Raw genomic sequence first — 22979 nt, forward strand, 5'->3', positions numbered from 1 at the left:
AGAAGCCTGCAATTAATTCCCAAGGCTTCTTAGCTCTTAAAGCTGCATAAAATGAAACAAAAGAATGTTGTTAATTAATTTTCAAACAAATGCTTATCTTTCAAATCAGTCTGATTCGTGTGGAAAAAGGAGGCAATGTTATGAAGTTTGGTGGATATTGTGCATTAACTTAATTTCATTGTGCTGCTGACACTTCTGATAATATATTCACAGATCCCATTAAAGTTGTAATGTTAAAATTTGAAGGTTTTTGTTCAGTGGCAGGTAACTGTAACTCACCGTTGAAGAAATTGTAAAGTGTCTTCTTAACAAAAAATGCTTTAAGAAAAACAATAGTAATACTAATGATGGGGAAAGTAGAAATTATTTGTGAGACCCTCAAAATGGAAATTCTTTGGACTGCCTTTACTGCACCATTAACATGCGTGATTTTACACATATGTAATTTATGTGAATATTGAAGATTAAGAATTTATGTTTAGCTATTTAAAGGAAAATAACAAAATCCTAAAATTTTCTTAAATACAGATATAGGTGATGTCACTTTTCACCCTAAAACATGGGTGAAAGACATTATTATTATTATGATTATTATTCTCATTGTAGTTTATGCAATGCATTTATCTTTGCTTCTGGGTAGCTCTCTTTGGCTCCTGTGTTCCAGCTGCTTTGGTGTTCTCAGTATGCGGTTTGCATGCAGCATTCGAGCACAGATGGTGATTAGATTCTTTCTTATTATTCTATAACTTTAGCATAGACTTTAAATCATTGAAACGTTAAACACATCTTCACTAGCCAGGGAAGACAAAGTTAAAACATAGGCTTTCCCCCAGCTGACTTACACAGCTCCCACTGGATGAATGTTACATTAACCCGAATCGATTGTGGCGACACACTAAAAATATTTTGAAATGGTTGAAATCTGCTGTTATTACCAGAGTTGCTTTGTAGTTAGCTTAGAGAACAGCATTTAAAATTTAAATTGAACACTTAAGAGACCATGCCTGTTTTGGAGATTAGATGTAATTTGGCATATAGTAAAAATAGCTGACACTATGGGTCACACACCGTTTATGTTATTTAACAATAACATAAGATTTAACTCTGGAAAGCAGCCTTCCAGAGTGCTGACTACAAGCTGGATGTGGTTCTGTTCCTTTACAAATAATGATGTATTTCATCTTTATCACAACCCTCCAAAATAGATCTCCCATTATCCCCCAAAATGACACGCCCAAGGTCACCCAGCCAGTCAGAGGTGAAGCCAAGATTTAATCGCAGGGGTCTGGCATCAGAGCGCTTGCTCTCCACCACTCTGCTCTGCTGACAAATTCCTGGTAGGCACCTCTAGGTGCCATCTCTCTGCCATGTAGAGTCTGGACAAGAGAAAGTGCTTTGTTTTTGTGAATTTTGAACTTTTATCATTGAAGTGTGAATCTGTTTTGATTACGAGTGAGCATGTGTTGAGTAACACATTTAAAATTTCATTTAATTGAGAACTTTATCTTAAAATTTTACATTTTGTGTCATTTTTAGACTAAAAGTTAAAGAACCACCTCTTTGGCCACTTTAAGATATCTCATGAACAGGCACCATTTCTCTGAACAATGTTGTTACTGCTGTGATGGATCATTAAAGGCACTAAAAGAGGTCCTTGTCCAACTTGACAGAATTGGCTATTATCAGAATCTTTGGGAAAGCCCAGGTGTCCTCATTCATTTCTCTTTCCCTGGTATATTCCATTGATTCATGTAAGGGCATTGTTTTCATTCATTAATTTCTCCATGTATCCATCCATGCATCTATCCATTCTTCCATCCATCCATTTATTAAACCAAGCCTCCACGGAAATTTGCAGGATTGGGATAAAAGCACAAGTGCCCATGGCCTACCCACTTTCTTTTCACAGCCCAGTTGTATCCATCACCACAATGGCCATCCAAGCTGCACAGGTAATCACACCAGCCCCCATGTCCAATCTCTGTCCCACCCCAGACAGAGCTGTCCCTTGGCCATCTTTCAGTATGAGGGGCTGCACCTGGCAGCATGATTTGCAATTAGGATAGAGTTGGGGAAGAGGCTGTTCCATCTGCTGGAAGCAAATTTGGGGCTGTTTGGCCAAGGAACCCCGAGGTCTCAGAGAATTGTCTAGAAGTGGGGAGAAGGCATGTGGAATGCAGGTGGCCTCCTCCCCTTGACTCCATGGACTCCTCGCCCACTGAGTGAAGCAGGAGGAGGGCAAAAGTGAGGCCCAGGGTAGGGCCCCTGGTTGCCCAGGTCTGTGGTTAGTGCGTTTTACAACTGTTCATTTAGCACAGGCTCTGTGCCAGATGCTGTTCTGAGAACTGCAGATGCACTGAAACACAAGACCGAATCCCCATGAAACTTACAGTCTAGTGAAATAAACCCATTTTTTATACACTGAATTTTTTTTTTCCACTGAATTTTATGCCCCCCACATATCACACTGTGGCAAATGTAGGATTGTTCACTTGAGTGTTTGTTAAGAGTTTCATGTGTATAACATACTACATTAGAAGGAAATATAAAGGACCATTTCAAGGGGCTCAGAGACTATGGAAAATTGCTGTTGCTTCTCGACTATCAGAGAAAACTCACCTTTTCTGTAAAAGAACACAGAGAGGACCATCTTACATCCTGATTTTAACAGTTTATTCAACATTTATTGGGTACCTCTTTCCTAACAGTTACACTTGAACTGAATTGTTAAAATTACTGCACAAACTAGGTTACTTTTGGAGCATTCAAGGCTCTTTATGTCTGAAGAGATGTTTTCCCATGTGGCTTGTATGATGCGGTGAGCTGTGGGGATCTGAGTTTATTCCAAGCTCTTCCTATTACCAGCAGGGTAAGTCTTATTGGAGCCTCATTTTCCTCATTGAAAAGTAATAGATTAAATAAAATTGTTGATTACATCTTAGGTGCTGCTTTCTTAAACGTTCTGGTTTATGTTATAGAAGCACTGAATCCAGACAGGTCTGCGAAGGTCTCACTAAGTCTTTAGATCCATGTTAGAAAGATAGATCACCTACAATTGATGTGGGTGCCCATATAACTACTAGACAATTTATTTTTATTTCAGTCACTTCCTAAATCAGAGTTAAGTAATTTTAAACACTATAGCCCAAACATAGATATTGTCCTGATGACGTTTTTTACAAAGAAGAATTCCAATCAACAGCATCCCTTTAGAAAAACAATATGGCAGTATGCATCACGAATTTTAAATGTTAATATTCTTTGACTTAGAATTACATTTCTAAATTTCTAGCCTAAGGAAATACAGTTGACCCTTGAATAACATGGGTTTGAATTATACAGGCCCACTTATACACGTTTTTTGTTTTTTGTATTCCCCAATAAATAAAGTTGGCCTTTTATATCTGCACCTTTCATGTTGGTGGATTCGACTAACTGCTGATCAAAAACAGTTTTTTTGTGTTTTTTTTTTTTTTTTTTTTTTTTGCATTCCCAACCTTGGATTCCTGGCACAGAGCACATAAATGTGAAAAAACGTTAGGTGGTGCATCCTAAGACCGACTTTAGGCAAAAGATCCTTGTTGTAATTTGATTACATTTGTGGACTTCCTATTGATATGTATTCTTTTTCTAGTGCTTTCATACCTTACCATTTCTTTTCTCTAGATAGCTGCTCTTGTCCTTTTCATTTGGAAACTCTACTGTGTTCGTTTCCTCTCAGTTGCTTGTTTTTTTTCTGGGATCATTGTTTGATGCAGAACTAAAGTGTCACTCATAACAATCTGTAGGCCTTAAATGCTATTTGGGGAAATATTAATATTTCTGAAGAGGAAATACTTACAAAAAGCTATCGCTCACTTCCTCATGACTGCCAATTTCCTTGGATCCATCCTGAGTAGTGATGTAGTGATGTAGATGACTAAAATACATCCTACAATTCCCTGGGAAACTACACGGCACCATCTTAGTCCATCTTTTTAATGCCAGTATTTCCAGAGAGTTACCATTTACTGCCTCTAAGGGCATTTATTGAAGAAATCAGAGAAGGTGACCATTGGATAAATCGAAGGGTAGACATCAAGGAAAAGACAGGGCACGAGTTGATGAAAGCAGCAATGAGAATTAGGAAAGAGATGAGTTATCAATGGTGACAGCAACTTATGAAAGTTTCTCAGAGGTAAATAACAGAGAAAAGCAGGAAAAGGTTCAGAGGAAACACAGGAAAAAGTAAAAATCTGGAGCAATGGAAATGACCGAGATCATACTAGACAACATGTAGCCTGAACTGCTGTGACAAACACTCCAAAACTTTTAGGCTTATACAGAAGTGCTTCCCTTTCTGCATGAATGTTTATAGAGAATGTGATGGTACAGAGAGCTGGTTGGCAGCTCTGCCATTCTTAACATGTGGCTTCCACCTATGGGTCCAAAGTGCCGTTCCAGCTCTTGCCATCTCCTAGCCTGTGGGATGAAGAAAAGGGACAAGAGCTGCACATGTTCAATTGCTTTATGGACAAAGTCTGTGAGTCACATCCACTCACAGCTTATTTGGCTAGAACTTGGATACATGCCTACACCTGGATGCAAGGAAATCTTGTGCTTAGCTGGGTAGCCATGCTCCGATCTAAAAATCTATTACTACTGAAGGAAGGGAGATTTGATTTGGGGCATAACTATTCTTTCCAGCTGTAGATAAATAGAGGCAATTAAGAGCTTTAAATAGTGAAGTACTTGGAGCAAAAGAGTTGACTAGACATAACTGAGAATGGGAAATGGAAAGCTGTAGATGTGAATCACTATCTCTTCTTGCTAGAACTCTGTGTCTTTAAGAAACATATATTTTGTTAATGTTTCAGCTGTTTGAGAAGAATTCAAGTTCTCTTATTCTTGGGTACAGGGTTCCATATAAGTTATGTAGTGGATCATGATGTAGGTGTCAAACAGTTTCAAAATATGGTCAATGTGAAGACCATATTTTCTGACCACAAGGCCACGAACAGCAAAGAGATATCACACACACACACACACACACACACACACACACACACACACAGAATTCTAAATAAATTGTGTATTATTATTAAATTTTTATAACTGAATGATAACAAAGCTACTGCATATTGAAACTTCAAAGAAAATTTACTAAGTGCTTATATTAAAAAAGGAAAGGAAAGCTGAATATTAATGAATTAAATGTGCAACTAAAGAAGATAGGACAATAAATTGGCATAAGAAAGACCATAATAAACCTAAGAGCAGAATCAATAGAATGCACAACAAAATATTTCAAAAACATACCAAAGTTGATTCTTTGAAGACACTGATAAGTGGATAAATCTCTGGGAGGATTGATCAAAGGAAAAGAAAGAAGCAAAAATAAACAATATTAGAAATGGAAAGGGTGACATAACTACAAGTGCACAGAAATTAAAAAGATATGAATACTAACAAAGAAGAGAGTGTTGGGAATGAAATTCTTACTGGGTAACAATGCCACTCAGTGCGTTAGGAAACACATGAAGAGAAGGAAGCCTGGGAAAATACATTTAATTTAATTTAATTTAATTTAATTTAATTTAAGGACTTTATAGGACAACCAAATAATGGTATCATATAGCTTAGTCATCATACAGGCTTATAGAAGATCTATAGGTAGAAGCCATTAGTTATATATAAAATACATTTTGGTTACCAGTTCTCTTAAGCAATGTATACATATGTTCTTAATTAGTATATAAAACAAATTATTCTCATTACAAAATAGTCATGGAGATGTAAAGAACAGCATGGGGAACATAGTCAATAATGTTGTAATAACAATGTATGGTATAAGATGGGTACTAAACTTATCGGGGGATCACTTCATAAGTTACTTAAATGTGTAGCCACTTTGCTGTACACCTGAAATTAATATATTATTCAATGTCAACTGTAATTGAAAAAAATAATTAAAAAAGAACCATATAATTTGGAGTTATTATATAATATCAAAAGACTCTATTCTTCTTCCATCTCTTGAAATGGCATCTCTCTTCTTCCCCTTCATTATTTCAAACTCTTTATTCTTCATGTATACAAAATTCATGCCTCCTTCAAGGATTTCCCCTTCTCTCTCAACAGTTTCTTTTCATAATGAAAGCTCATATTGTTCTCTTTCTGTTAGGTCTACCTGTTATAACTCTTACTGAAAGTGCCATTTTTTCCATTACATATTGTCTCAGATTGTTTTCAAAAACTTTCCCAGGTATGTAACTTTTGCTTCTACCTAAAATACTGTAATTTTCTGGAGGGCAGAAACCCTCTCTGACTTCTTTTGGATTCCTTGTAGGGCCTAGCACAGTGCAGGGGAGAGAGAACAGGTACAAAATAGATGGTTATTCATTTGCCTTATTTGCACAAAAATTGATACAGAATCTTCAGGTAGTGGATCCCCCAAAGTTCTGAGATACCAAAGCTAACCTATCAGGCCCAGATAGGTGATAAACAGATTCAAGGATTCAATGATCCCATGGAGTTCAACCATAAGTAAGTATTATTGAAGGAAGAATTATTTCTTTTTATTTACAAATTGATGGAGATTTTACTGGAGTTGCAAAGAGAGCTTTGCTTTTACACAAGAAACTCTCTATGAGACATAATGATAGTTTTTTAGTGCTGAATATAGATTACGTCTATGTATCCAGCAGCTAAATAACCAGGAAGCTGAATCAACTAGAAAAAACAAAACAAAATAGAACAGGTTAAAGACTTATTTTAAAAAGCACACTTGCAAGAAATATCAGGTTTGACTTTATATCCATCTGTATATCTATTTTTCTAGATTAGAAAAATACATACATATTGCTGGCAATTACCATTAATGTACTATAGGTTTCTACCATATTTCATAATTGATCTTAAAAAACAACAACTTTGAATTGTGTTAATAGGCTTAATTAATGATCTTCAGCTGAGAAGGATATAATATAAAATGATGGAAATTACTGTGAAATAAGAATTGTTTTCAGTGTAATTGTTGGAATGATTTCTCAGTCTCAGAAATTCCTAGTTAAGCAAGATGGAAACATGATCATAGAGTTCTCCCTTTCATCCTTTAGATTCCATTAAATCCCAGGATCTGCCTTAAGTAATCTGTTAGTTATTAAAATAATGTAAAGAGAGGGGGCAATTGGGAATATACAAGACAGAAGAACAAATCCCAAGTGTATTTTTTAGTTTGTGCAAAATATTCTGGGAATAAAGCAAAATAATGTTTAATATGCAAAAGTTACTTGATATGTGTGAATTTTATAAATTAATAACACTACAGTCGTCAGCATCTTGTTTTTGTTAGGGTCCGTTATTTAAAGTTTAAATCTTAAAATAATTGTTTATATAAACTATTATATTTACCTTTAATATTCACTGTAAATTGCAAAATCGATGCAGAAAAAACATTTGACAAGATACAACATCAATTTATGATTACAACACTTAATAAAATGGGTATAGAAGGAAAGTACCTCAATATAATAAAGGCCATATACAACAAACCCTCAGCTAATATCACACCAAATTGTGAAAAACTGAAAGCTTTTCCTCTAAAATCAGAAACAAGACAGGGATGCTCCCTATCACCACTGTTATTCAACATAGTATTAGAAGTCCTCGCCAGAGCAATCAGTCAAGAGAAAGAAATAAAAGGCATCCAAATTGGGAATGAAGAAGTTAAATTGTCAGTTTTAGCAGATGACATGGTTCTTTATATAGAAAACCCTAAAGACTCCACCAAAAAACCTATTGGAAATAATAAACAAATACAGTAAAGTTGCAGAAAAGAAAATCAACTCACAAAAGTCCATTGTGTTCCTATATACACTAACAATGAAATTTCAAAAAAAATTTTTAAAAATTTATTTTGCAATTGCAAAATAAATTTAGAAGATATAAAGGAATAAAATATATGGGAATTAAAGTATGTAATAAAAGAGTAAAATATGTAGGAATACACTTAACAAAGGATGTGCAGTACCTATACACTGAAAACTGTCAGACATTATTAAAAGAAATTCAAGAACACACAAAGAAATGGAAACATATTCCATGTTCATGGATTGGAAGACTCAACATAGTTAAAATGGCCATATCACCCAAAGCAGATTTAATGTAATCGCCATCAAAATCCCAATGGCATTTTTTTCAAGAAATAACAAAAAATCATCAGATTTGTATGGAATCACAAACAACCCTGAATAGCCAAAGCAATCCCAAGAAAAAAAGAACAAGGCTGGAGGTATTACACTTTCTGACTTCAATTTATACTACTAAGTGACAATAATCAAAACAGTATGGTATTGGCAGAAAAGCAGACACAAAGACCAGTGAAATAGAATTGAGAACCCAGAAATAAAACCGCATAAATATGGGCAGATAATTTTTGATGAAGGAATCACAAACATGCAATGAAGAAAGTCTCTTCAATAAACAGTGCTGGGAAAATAGGAAAGCCATGTGCAAAAGAACGAAACTAGACTGTTGTCTGTCACCATGTACCAAAATTAACTCAAAATGGATTGAAGACCTAAACAAAAGACCTGAAACAATAAGCTGCATAGAAGAAAACATAGGTACTAAATTTATGGAATTAGGGTTCAAAGAGGATTTTATGAATTTGACCTCAAAGGCAACGGAAGTGAAAGCTAAAATAAATGAATGGGTTTACATTAAACTAAAAAATCTTCTGCCCAGCCAAAGAAACCATTGACAAAATCAAGAGGCAACCAACCGAATGGGAGAAGATATTTTTGAACAATGCCTCCAATAAGGGGCTGATATCCAAAATATATAAAGAACTCAACAACAAAAAGACAATCCAATTAAAAAATGGGCAGAGGACATGAACAGAAACTACTCCTGAGGAGACTTACAAAAAGCCAACAAATATATGAAAAAATGCTTAACTTCACTAGCTATTAGGGAAATGCAAATCAAAACCATAATGAGATACCACCTCACACCTGTTAGAATGGCTACCATCAACAAGACAAGTAATAACAACTGTTAGAGAGGCTGTGGAGAAAAATGGACCCTCATATACTGCTTGGGGATATGTAAATTGGTATAGCCACTATGGAAAAGAATATGGAGGTTCCTCAAAAAAGAATTACCATACAACCCAGCAATCCCTCTTCTGGGCATCTACCCCCCAAATCTGAAAACATTTATTCATAAAGATATATGTACCCCTATGTTCATTGCTGCATTATTCACAGTGGCCAAGACATGGAAACAGAATGTCCTTCAATAGATGATTGGATAAAGAGAATGTATTACATACACACAGTGGAACATTACTTGGCCATAAGAAAAGACGAAATTCTGCCATTTGTGACAACATGGATGGATCTTGAGATTATCATGCTAAATGAAATAAGTTAGACAGAAAAAGTCAAGAACTATATGACTTCATTCATGTGTGGGATATAAAACTGAAAGCAACAAATGAACAAGACAAACAAAGAAATAAAAACTCATAGACACAGACAACAGTTTAGTGGTTACACAGGGTTAGAGGATAGGGGGAATGGTAGAAGAGGATAAAGGGGGTTAAATATATGCTGATGAAAGGAGAACTGGCTCTGGGTGGTGAGCATACAATGCAATATATAGATGATGTATTACAGAATTGTACACTTGAAACCTATATAATCTTACTAATCAATGTCACCCCAATAAATTTAATAAAAATTTTTAAAAAGCAAACTAAATGTAGCCTCAAATATTTCATACACTGGTACTTGTAAAAGACTAGAGAGTGATATTTGATGGACCCAGTTTTCCAACTATCTATGTAATCTTTTAACCCTTACATAATGTTTAAGATTAGCCTGAGTGTGTAGTTCCTGATTTGGAATGTTTTCTTCCCTGTCTAGAGGACTAGACCTTTAGAAAGCTTCAATGGAAATTTGTTGGGCTATTATTAAATCCCATTGAAGTAGGTAGTTATTATTGTTATTTTTGCAATTGAGCAATTTCTTTCTCCTTTTCTTTTTACACAGACGGGGTACTTAAAGTTAGTCTTACGAACTGATCTCTATCAATCCATGTATGAAATGTATTATTGCTCTGTATGAATAATGTGCTTTCACTGTTTCTAAGGAATCATAGTATTTTAAATTAATTACAGATGAACTCTAAGTGGTCTAGTCTTGCGGCGTAGGTAAACTTAAAAAGTCAAAAGTGACCAGTTAAATAACTAAATAGGTCATAGTGTGAAGAAAAAGTTTCTTTGACAGCTGCAGGATGTGAATCTCTTAATTTTTGCATGCATATTTGTTAGACACCGCTGATTTAAATGAAAATTTGCCAGAGTATTTATAATTTACTGTATCAGATCCAAATTATATATTGTATCGTATTTTATTTGCTATGTTCATTACATTGTTGAAAACAATATAATTGTGACCTAATAAAACATGAAAAAAGACAATTTCTCTTTCACTGGAACACATTTCGGTTTGCTTTTATTTTGCTATTAATTTCCAAGAGTGCATAATACCTTTCTGTTACAGTGCGTGCAGTCTAGCACAGTTTCTCATAGCCTGCCGCAACGCCAAAGTTCATCAAAAGCACTGGACTCCAAAAAAATATTATCTAAAGTGTTTTTGTTTCCCATTCTCTTATCAGATTAATTGACTAGAGCATTCTGGTGGAGCCATGACTCCATTGATAAGACTGAAATGATCAATCCCTGACTTCATTTTTGAGGGAGGAAGTAACTGTCAACCAAAGTATTGAAGAATGATCCTAATTTTTGAACTTTTAGGTTCAGATATATCCAGGAGGATATTTTAATTTTGGTCATATTCCTATGCCTGGGGGGTAGATACTCACAAAGTGTCCTGGATAGAATTTTGCCGTTATTGGAAAGGCAAGGTTAATAAAGAAAGACATTATTTGAAATAAATAAACTTGCCTTTGAATTTTATTTGACTACTTTGTAGGGTGTGTGTATATGTGTGTGTTTTCAAAGAGGTCCTTCTAAAAGCCTGAAATATTTTGTTTTATATAATGTTTCTATTATAAATACAAATTGTTTAATAACACCCTTTTCCACATTAAAGAGAAGAATGGGAAGCATTAAACAAACATAAGTTCTCCAGGAGCAAGAAGAAGCCTGCCTGTAAGTATTGCACGAATCACTGTCTCCATCTAGTGCTGGCTTTCAGGAATTAAGATTCCAAGAGTCCTTACGATGCTATAAAGTTTTAATTTGTTATGCACATGTACAGTGATTGTAGCTGTGCCTGCTAGTGCCATTAGAGTTGAGGATCTGTCAGCTCTTCATTTATAAAACAGAATAGCAAGAGGTCTATTGCTTTTACATAAAAGCTCATGCTGTGCTGGAACTCTGCAGTCTCATGGCCTCTGCTCCATGTGAATGTTTATTAACAGTGTAAGCTGAACTTGACCAGCTCCTTTTAAAGACACCCTGATGGGTTGAAGTTACATAGGCGTTGCAACCAGAAGGATGAATCTTTTCATCAACAATCTGTCCTTTACCTTACAGTAATATCTCTGCATGCATCAAACCAATGGGCATCTGAAAACTTGATTGATGTGGCAGATCCTGAATTTTCATAACATTTATTTGAGATGCTCTGGCACAAAAGGAGACTTACAATTTTAGCGACTAACATGAGGGGAGAAAAACAGGAGAAAGTGGTTTCATGGAAGTCAAGTGAAGTCAAGTAAAGAACGTGTTTCAAGAAGGAGGGAATGATCCTTTGTTAGACGCTGCTGTTAGTTCAGTTGTGTCTGAAGAAATGACCTTTGGTTTTGATAATGTTTAAACCCGATGGGGCAGTTTCATTGGAGCTTCAGAGATGGAAATCTAATGGGAATTGGTTTAAGAGAAAAAGGGAGGAGAAGAAGAGATGAGTCTTTGAAGGACTTTTCTGTGAAAGGGCACAAAGGTAGATGTGGGGTATAGAGAAAGTTGTTTTTATTTTACTTTTCTAAGGTATCAAGCTGTCAGACATTATGCAGATGGAATGACCCAGAAGGGCAGGACAAATAAGACTTCAAGGCAGGAACACAGTCCTAGATGAGGAGGGTAAGGATCTCGGTACAGGCAGAAGCGTTGACCTTCGATCAGAGCCCACCCAGGCAGCGAGTGCTACAGTAGCAGCCCTGCAGGTTCCATGTTTGTAAACACAAGTCTTTCCTGCCACCACCACCCCTCGGTGTCCAGGCCCCAAGAATTGTCAGTCAACGTATGGGACACCGGGGCCCTCAAACATCAGGAATGCTGCAGGTGGTTCTCATAGGGCTGGGCAACCTCAGAACATTTTCAGGCTCAGACGATCATGACGTGTGCAAGCAAATTAGGAGTGATGGGCTGCTCCCGTATTCTCACTCACTAATTAGTGATTTATTACATTAATAAGTGTCCATCATTTTATTTCTAAGCTCAGTATTACTTAGCTATCGTGATTATTCTCTTGCCATAATGTTAAATTTTATTGGCTAACATTGATTTAGAAATTTCACATCTTTAATTTTAAGTAAGATGGCTGCATTTACTTCTTAAATTATCAGCTGCTGACTTTATTATTATCTCCCCTTCATGGAATGGATTGGCTAGTTTTCTATATCTTTATGGTTTAAAATGTTCTCTACAGCATAAAAATGGTCTGTTCCATGACCTGTGAAGTTATATGAGCAAGGGCATGTTTTCTGTTTTCTATTTCACATCAATGAGGTCTTTTTTTAAAAAAAAATTCATGTATTTTATCAGAAATTTTGCATTTATTAACATACACATGCATAATATATTCTTTTAATCTTCTCTATGCTAAATAAATATTTAACTCAATTTTCTTATTTGGTTTGTATTAATATTTTTATTATCTAGATTTATATAATCTAGATTTATATAAAAAAGATTTATTATTTTATTTACTTCAAAAGCACTTCTTTGAACCATTCTATTGATGTTCTATTTTCTAAAATATTTATTTCTAATTGAATATGAATTCCTTTCGTCTATTTTCCATGGAACAGTTATATATATAATAAATATATTTAAAATAAATTATTGAGTTCAATGCTTTATTAACTTCCCTTCTCTATTTAGCTCTTAATAAATAAGCATTTAACATTATGAATTTACCTTTGACTTTAATTCTAGATGTGTCTTTTAAGTTTTCATGATGGTTATTTTTGTTGCTTTCTAATTTTTCACTTTTTTTTCCCCTATCTGGTATAACAGTATTTTGGGAGAGCGAACATGTTTTTAAATTATCTTGTGGTTGAATTTGTAAATATTAAACTTTCATTCATATCTAATTTTCTTCTATCATTTGTCACAAAGAGTGGCTTGTTCAATTTTCATTTTAAAACTGTATTGAAGTTTACTTTGTTAGTGTGTGGCAAATATTAGAAATGTTCCAAGAATTGTTGAGGAAGACCTACCTATTTTCTGTTAGCAGCCTACAATATATATAAATAAATGGTCATGTTTACATTTATTAGTTACAGCAGTCAGATATTTTAAAACCTTATTTGTTATCTAAAGAAAAAATTACCCAGTAGATCAAAATTTATTGTCTGTGTTGGTTTCTCTTCGCGTGTCTAAAAAGTTTTTTTTGCTTTTTTTCTGTTAGTATTGTTATTTATGTCATTGTTATTATAAAATGACTCTTACTCTAATTTGCCTTTTGTCTCACATTCCACTGTCAAGTATAACTTTGCCAATTTCTCCTGATTTAAAAAAAATATTATTTCATTTTGATATTACTTTTATTTATGTCTCTTGTACGCAGTAAATTATCAGATTTGGGTTTTTCATTCTTTGCCTAGTTCTTAAGAAGTATTCAATGAATATTTTGAAGTGATATTTAACTTTGCTCAATTCCTTTTTGTCTTTTATTTCGTTTTAGGTGGGCCCTAAAACATGCAGGGACCAGTAAGCCAGACCAGTGGAAACATTCCAGAGTTGAAAATCCACTCTGGAATAAGCTTACCTACATGTGGCCAGTTCTTCCCAGTGGCCAACTTAATGAGGTTGTATTGCTTACTATAATATATGGTTGTTGAGACTTATTTTACGGCCCAGGATGTGGTCAATGTTTGAAAATTTTCATGTAGGTTTTGATTTGCAGTTCGGTGCAAGAGATCAATTAATTGTGTTGTTCTATCAATTACTTAGAAAGATGTATTTAAGTCTTCCATTATGGAGATGAATTTGTTTTTTTCTTATAGTCTGTCAAATTTTACTTTATGTATTTTGAAATTTAGTTCCTAGACACCCACTTGTTCATTTTATCTTCTTGGTAAATTGAAATTTTTATCATTATGTAGACTCAATCTAACTTTATAAAAGTTTCAGTTATCCAATACTAATAGAAATATTTCAGCTTGTTTTGTTATTTGCCTAGTCTATCTTCTTATTATCCTTTTACTTTCTATATTTCTATATTCTTCTGTTTTCCAATAATCAGCATAGAGTTGATTTTAAAAAATAGTCTGCCAATTTTTCTCTCTAAACAGGATTTGGTCTGTTCTATTTATTGTAATGACAGATAAGTTTAAATTATTTGCTTTTTATTTTTTGTGCTTTTTCTCTGTTTAATTTTTTTCTTCATTCTTATATTTTTACGTTGACTTTTTTCCGCATATTTTTCCTATCTACTAGTTTGGAAATTATATCCTCAATTTCCATTCTTTTTGTTTTTATTGTTGTTATTACTCTGAGCATTTTAACTTGCATATGTAGATGATCAAAATCTGAAATCAACAGATATATTTACTATACTCTTCTCTCGAATACTTAAGAACATTAGGATACTTTAACTTCAATTTGATTTGTAATTTATACATGATTATTGTCATATATTTTCTTTTTAAAATTTCTACAAGATATTAACGTTGTATGTAGTTAATATTTATTTAGATTTACCCATAAGTTTTCTTTTTTCTTCTTATAAATCCCTCTTACATCTCAGTCCCTCCAACTGGGGTTACTTTCCTTTGGCCCTTTTTTCAGTTATTGGTAGCAAACTCAGTTTTTACTTATCTGAAAATGTCTTTATTTTGCCCTCATTCATGTAACGTATTTTCACTTAGCAAACTGAAGATATCATCACTGACTTCTAGTTTCCATTGTTGTTATTGAGGAGTCAGCTATTCTGTCTTTTCTCCCTGATTGCTTTTAAAATCTTTTCTTTCTTTTTGGTATTCTTTAATTTTACCATAGTATGTCTGAGAGAGGATTTCTTTTTGTTTTTCCTGCTTGAAGTTCTTGAATCTGTGAACAGATGTTTTGCAATATTTCTGGAAAATTATCACCCATTATCTCTTCAAATATTCTCTCTACTATTATCTTCTCACTCCATTTTTTATAGAAAACGGATTGTATGTATGTTAAACCTTCTCATTTTGAACTCTACGTCTCTTAAACTCTCTTTCATACTTTTTCTTTTTTTCTCTTTATGAAAAACATTTTTGCATCATATTTTCAGACATTTCTCTTTCAGAATATTAATTTTCTCTTCATCTTTACCTAATGTCTTTATACTCCAAGTGAGGGTCAGTCTATGGTATGAAGTTTAGTGTTCTCTTCCACACAGAGAAAATGTTTGACATGGTCTATTTTATTTGCAACCACCTGGAGAGGTATTCTCTGGTTTCCCTTTCAATGACATTTATCCTATTGTGATTCTTATTTTTTTTTTTTTATGACAGGGGAGGGTCTTGACTTCCCACCTTGGCTGTACCATGATATTTTTCTCATGTGCCCTGCCCCTGCATGGCAGGAGAATTTCCTTGGAGTTTGGAAAAGTCCCTCAAGATAAAATCCAGTTTCAGCACTCTGTTTTCCTCTCTGGGTCTCTAGTATGTTTTGCTTTATTGCTAGGTCAATCTTGCCTTCTAAAAGATTTTTGAAAAATATTGTATCCTAATTTTTTTAGTTGCTTAGTCACATTTTCTGGTCTCAACCAAGTTTTCTATTTCCCATGAAATCACAATTGCCTATGACTCCTCACTGATTGAATCCATGAGTCTCAACGCTTTAGGAAAAGGACAAATGGTGTCTGAAACCAAGAAGTCATTTCATAGGACCCCAGAGATGCCCTTATATTTAGACTGTAGTGAAGCAACAGTGTAGGAAGCTGAGTTGTGTTGAGAGAGAAAGGAGTTCTTCAAAATGCCAAAGGCTGTGGGTTGAGTAGCCTGAGCCTGTGGCTACATGAATTACGCGTCTAAGACTTGGGGTCTGTCGCACTAGTGAGAGCCCAGAGGGAAGGGTGGCACAGAGAGACCAGTAGGCCCAGCATTAGGCCAAGAAAAAGACGTGAATTGTGCTTGTGGAAATTTTTCTTCAGAGATTCAAGAAGGGAGAGGTTAAAACTCAGGGAGCAGAAAGGATAATTTATTCCTCATCTGGTGGTGAGCAGGTGCGAGCGGGTTACCCAGTAGCCAAGGAGGACAGTTGGCACATCCTTAGGGGCCTCTGAGGATCAAGGGCAAGTACCCACATATGTACCATCGACCCCTTTTCCCACCCAGTGGTACAAGGTTTACTGAACTTTCACCTATGCCTAGGAACCACATTGAGGAAGGGGAAAGGAAGGGTATTTCCTTGAAAGGAAATAACAGTTCTGGTAAGAAGTTTGTACCTTCAATTTGATTGACCATATCGCTAAAAATACAGAACTGAAAACAAAACAAAATGATAAAGGCTTTTCCAAATTGGCAGAAACTGGGACACCTCTAGTTGGAATATCAAGTTTGCCACCCACCTAATGGGATTGGGGGTAGACAGAGATGCCTCGTAATAGTGTACTTTCTTATATAGGGAAAGAGAGAAAATTATAATTATTGCAAATTTCACAGATATTGTGCTTATATTTTTATAACCTCAATATACAAATAAAGTAATTCAGTTAATTAATTGATTGATTTAAATGATGAATGGTAATTACATTAGGAAACCTAAATTAACTAGGTTCCCTTTAACATTTACCTTTGAAAAGATAAAATTTTTGCTAGTACTCTGGAATTTGACAACTAAATGATCTTAGGAATGAAAATGGACAATTCCAGAGTTCTCTAGTCATTCACACAGAACAGTAGCTTTTGGGCAGAGTGGATAAGAAATCAACAAAGCTCTAACCCTCAGTTGTCAACCAAAAGGAAAGGACTAAGGCACTAAATTAGCTAAAGTAAGAGAAATTGACCATATATTTCAAAATGACTGAGCCTAAGAGTTCTGTTATCTCTTGAAATGTTTGAAGAAGAGAAGGATACGCTTAACCAAGCAGGGAAGTCAGTTCTCATTCAAATTAAATGCAATCTACTTAACTTAAAGTCTGGATCCGTTTTATCTGAAGGAATCATACAGAGGGTGCCAAAAAATGTATACACATTTTAAGAAAGGAAAACTGTATTAAAATTGTACTACTCACTACATACTGATAACAAAAGATGAATACAAGTCATGTTTGACTTCTGCAATTACAAGAGGTGCTCAAAGTGGTTACCCTCAGCACCCAGACACTTCTAATTACAGTGAACAACTGTTTGAGCAACTCTGACCAAAGTGTCCACTTGTACACATTTTTTTAGCACCCCCAATATTTTCTTGCAATCCCATTTCCGCATAATTTATTTTTAAGAAAAAAGATAATTGTATTGTGTATAATTAAATACAAGTAATATTTTGCTTGGGAAGACTTTCCATATAAATAAACTGCAATTAGACATGTGACATTCATACTAAGGGCTCAGAACACTTTGGTCACTGTCAGCATATATATTAAATTTATTCCAGATACAATCTTCCAACTTTTTACTACTTACCTAATCATTCTTTGTTATCTATTTAGGTAAAGCAGGTAGAGCAAGGAAGGAGATAGACATGGTCTCTACCTCCATGGAGCTCACAGTTTAAGAAGTATAGGCTGTGTGTTCAAAAAGGAAGGACTGGAAAAGGAAGGAGGCAAACTTGATGAGTAGAGGACAAAGAAGGGAGAAAGAAAAAATTCACGGAAAAAGTTTTGTGTCCCAGAAATCAAGGCTATCTGTTGAGCCAGTTCATTCAGTCATAAGGTCAGTATGAGGAATGTTAGCCAGGCTGGTTGTCTACATGTGCCTGAAAAATTAAGTCAAAATATTGACTATAAGAAAACCATCTAAGAAACACTATCCTGAGTGAGACTCAGATTCTCCTGTTAATTCCATGATGAGAACCTTTCCAAATAGAATGACCAAGGGAGGATGTAGGAAATATGGACAATGGGAATTATTTTTGTGGTGACTGAGACAACATTAATATCAAACTATCTATCTCTCAGTGGTGACAACTGCTCTGAGAACTGATTTCATGCTCTTCTCACTGTTAAATATTATTCATCCTAAAGGGCAATTGATGCGTGCTTTATGAACAAATAGCATTTCATATGTCTTAAGATATTAGTATTTTAAAAATATGTCTAAACATTCTAAAAACACAAGATTAATGAATTATTTTGTGTTATCCTATGACTAAGTTTACTGGAATAATTTCTAGGAACTCAACTTATTTTCTTACCTCTTGGGGGAAATGTAAATTGAGAAATACTTTTAACCACTTAGAGGTAAGGAGCAATGGATTTTCATATTCAAGGATGAAATCACTGCAAACAGTGAGTCTGAAGAGACTTAAAGTTTTGGAATGGACCACTGGATAGTAAGTTTAAAATTTCTAAATTACTAAATTAAAACATATCCATTTAGAGGGATACGTGTTAAACAAAAGAAAGTTAAAAGTACACATTTTATTAATCTGTTAAGAGATGGTAGTAATTAGCTATAAGTAAAAAGGCTAAAAGAAGGATGTGTAGGAAGGCCAATTTGACTAAGAAATTTAGATAATTGGTTAAGAGTTGGACTCCCAAAAAAGCACAGGATTCCCCTGGTTATGGGAGAGATGTGAAAAAGAAAAGAAAAAGCAGAATTATCAATGTAAGTAAGGGAACACCACGGCCCATCAAAGTCTCCTGACAATGCAGCGGTGCCTCAATATAAGTGTGAACACAGAGAAAACCATTAAAGAAATGAGTGGGGACATAAGAATTCCAATGGAAATAAACAGAAGGCGGGGCAAACAGCACTCCAGTCAGTTTAATCTGTGTTTTTTGTTGTCGTTCATGATCCTGACACCATATTTTTCTATTTCTATGAAAGACAAAGTAAAAGTCCCTGAAACATTAGGACAAGGTTTAAAGTAGCTTAAAGGAAGAACTGCCCACGGTAGCTCATACATTTGGAAAGTCTTGAAACCCACGATAAGTTTTCACCATTGGGTTTCTGTGATGTCTCATATTAAAAAGAGAAGATCCTTGGGCTCCCTTCATCTACCTGAAGAGAAAAGGAAGCCGTCGGAAGTTAGCAATGCTACAGCAGTACTAAAGCCGGTATCTGCAGTGGTTACCACTTGTCAGGAAGAAACGAGTTTGGGGAATGAAAGGATCTAAAACTAACTAGGCGCTAAGATGGCACATTTCAGATAAGTTAATCAGAATTATAGCATGTTTGGGATGTTGAGGAAAAAAATCTTAGTTCTATATCCCAACTCTATGAATTGAAAGTCCTCACAGATTAAGTTTAGGGAGAATCTCATTTCTCTTGCCTTTCTCTTCCATGGTTCAGAAATAAAGAAAGGGGGAAAGATTAGCTATTTTATACCAAGACTTCAATGTGACGGTAATTTTGTAATGAGCAGACTGTTTTTCTCTGTCGCACCCACCTATCCGACCCTTACTTCCTGTTTATGTGTAAAACTAGTGTGAATGTTGATTTGCTCTGAATTGCTTAATATCTTCATTGTAGAAGAGTTACAGATCAATCCCAGACTTACTTCTTGAAGAACTTATGCAACTCTACTCCTCTACCACCCTTCATATTAAGTAAAATCTTTATACAACAGGAAAATTTCAAATGAAAATATGCAGTGAGTTTGTCATAACCTTTCTTATTTCTTCTCAATAACAATAGTTAGGGAAAAGAGCCACATGATGCTCCATTCATAATAATAGACACCATCTAAATAAAAACTTTGTTGTCTGCCCTTTGCAATTTAAATGCCATGCAGGTAAAAGATTCTCCGTGATGATCAGGAATAAAATAAAACTTCATTAATTCAAATTTTGCTTATTTAGAAGTGTGATAAGTTAGCTTTATTGTATGCCAGTATTATGAACACATTTACTAATCAAATAGTATATTAAAAATATAAAGCAAAAGAAACATTAGACTGAAAACATTTGACTCAAGAATTTTTAAACATTTATTTATACTGCTTTTCCCCTAATTGAACATAATTAATGCTACTTACTCATCTCACAAATTAGGGCATTATCATTAGATGCTTTTTCAGAATAGTCTTTACAACTTTCAGATATTATTTGTGATTTACTTAAAACACATTTTCCTGAACTATGTGATTGTTCAGTATGATTGTATGATTCTAAAAAGTTTTCAAGGGAATATAAGTTAGTAAATTATTACTTTGTGTACTAAATTCTTTTTGTTTTAAGATTTTTGTTAAAAATCTAGTTAGCATACAATATTATATTAGTTTCAGGTGTACACAATAGTTATTCAACATTTATATACCTAAAGAAGGGATCACCATAGTCAATCCAACAACCATCTGACACTGTATCACACTATCACAATATTATTGACTACATTCCCCATGCTGTACGTTACATCCCCATGACTTACTTGTTTTATACCTGGAAATTTGAAACTCTTATTCCCCTTCACCTTCCCCTTCCCTTTTAAAATTTATCAATTGCAGTTGACATTCAATATTTTACATTAATTTCAGGTGTCCAGCCTAGTGGTTAGACATTTATATAATTTAAGAAGTCATCCCCCTGACTAATCTAGTACCCACCTAGCACTTGTGTACTAGTTTTTCAAAAATGTTCTCTCCTTCCAAAAACGAAAGACCGTGTGTCTGTTTCTGTGAATGGCAATACCATTCACTCAAGCTCCAAACCTGGGAGCCATCTTTCCTTCCTTTATCCCCCAAACATCACCTTCTATGAATCCTCAAGTCCGATACATGTACTGTTCATCATCTTATCCCTCCTTGACTGCAGTAACTCCAGCTAAGGCTCCAGGTCTGTTACATGGCATTTCTGAGTTACATTCTCTTCCTGTGTGGTCCCATCGCACTTCATACATAGCCTGATGCTATTACACTCACATTATCTAATTGCTAGCTTATTTCTAGTTGAGTTTCAGAGCACCCACTGGAAATTTCTCAAGGAAGAGCATCCTGTTTTAGTTCATACTGTTATTTCCGCGGTCTAACACTGTGCCTGGAATATAGTAAACAATGAATATTTGGATGATGCATGAGTTAATAAATGAATATATGAATGGATGCAGATTAACTGAATTCTAAAACTGAAACATCTGAAATTTAAGTTTTATCGTCTTGCTATGTTTTTTGGAGTGTTTCCCAACTATATTCTTTTTTGCCAAATAGATTTAGTTTAAGATAATATTTTGGGTTGTGAAACCACTTTTCACACATTCTGCCTTTCTTCATGTTAATTAGAGATATTTCATACCTGAGCAAAAAGCATTCCAAGTTAATTCAGTTCTGTTTTTCTAGAATGATGTTCTCTGAAAGGGAATAAATCTTTCAGGTTGTAACACAACACAGCTTTTACATACATCTAAAAAACATACTATCCTTCCTCTTTAATCAAATAAAACATTAATTAGAATTGTCTGGAACATCTAAGATGCCCAATACATGTTTGAAGAATGAATGAAAGATTAGAGGTATAAGCAGTGTGTTACTTATTTTCGTATCTAGAAGTAAATCTTCTTACTTATTTATTATCAATTTTTTTGTCATTTCTTTCTGAAGGACTTTGATTGGCCAATAGAAGGACTGCTTGTTCCAAACAGTCCTTCCATGAAGAAACCTATCTGTAAGACACCTGACCAACATGTCCATGTAAGACTCAGAATTTTGCGGAATGGAGACAAGGATGAAAACAGAGCCCTTATTGTCATCAGTCCAGACATCGCACCTGAATGGAAAATGCAGTAAGAACAACTTGTTCATATTTCTCCTTACATACACTTTCTAATTTCTACAAACTTTTGCCTTCTTGATTGTAGATGTTTTTCTGAGAGAATTCTATGTTTGTATTTTAAAAAGGGCTCCCATGTTGCTATTTGGGAATAAAAATAGATACTAAGATTCACTTAATTTCCATGTCAGGAACTTAATTTGAACTCTTCTGATTTAGGCTAGGCATGCGAGAAAATAATGAGTTAGAAATCAGTAGTTCTGAAAAAAGTTTTATGATCAATGTCTATTTGGAATTAACATTCTTTGGTTGAGTTTTATTAATATATTTTGCAATAACTGAGTTCATAAATTGCTTCTTAAATATAATTTTGTAATTCTTAAATATAATTCTATAATTTATATAAGTCATTATTATATATAATTATTTACATTTATATCTCTGGCATACTTAACAAATAAATATAGCTCTCAAAATATAACTTCACATAGTTTATATCCTTGCCTAGGAGTAACATTTTAAAAGTTTATCATCCTAGAAAAACATTGATCTGCACTTCAGCTGCTTATGTTGTGAGATTGGAATAAAATCTTCTCAGTCAGTATTTCTCCAACACTAGAGAAAAACCACCTGCTATATTTTCATTGCACTTTATGATAAAAGGAATCATAGATCAGTGCAATTCTCTGATGTAAAGAATGAGTTGAACACATTGTTTCTCATATGATTAACAGTGATATAACCTCTTGACCTTTCTTTTGAGATGTTTAGAATATTTGAGGCTGCTGATAATAGTTTAATATTGCTTTCTTCACATTGATTAAATATACTTCATACATCGCTGAACAATGAGTAACATTTAGATCGGCTGTCCACTGAACTGCCTTGTAAAGA

General features: G+C 34.4%; 1 protein-coding gene across 2 annotated transcripts in view; it reads left to right on the forward strand.

The window, feature by feature from the left end:
- DCDC1 (doublecortin domain containing 1) overlaps nt 1-22979 on the forward strand; it is a 382228-nt gene that overhangs the window by 292659 nt on the left and 66590 nt on the right. For both annotated transcript variants that reach the window (XM_033119858.1, XM_033119859.1), the window contains 2 exons: nt 13923-14046; nt 21917-22098. In XM_033119858.1, coding sequence (XP_032975749.1) covers nt 13923-14046; nt 21917-22098 — 306 coding nt within the window. The remainder of the gene's footprint in view (nt 1-13922; nt 14047-21916; nt 22099-22979) is intronic.

Source organism: Rhinolophus ferrumequinum, chromosome 11, assembly GCF_004115265.2.
Source record: "Rhinolophus ferrumequinum isolate MPI-CBG mRhiFer1 chromosome 11, mRhiFer1_v1.p, whole genome shotgun sequence".
NCBI lineage: Eukaryota > Metazoa > Chordata > Mammalia > Chiroptera > Rhinolophidae > Rhinolophus > Rhinolophus ferrumequinum.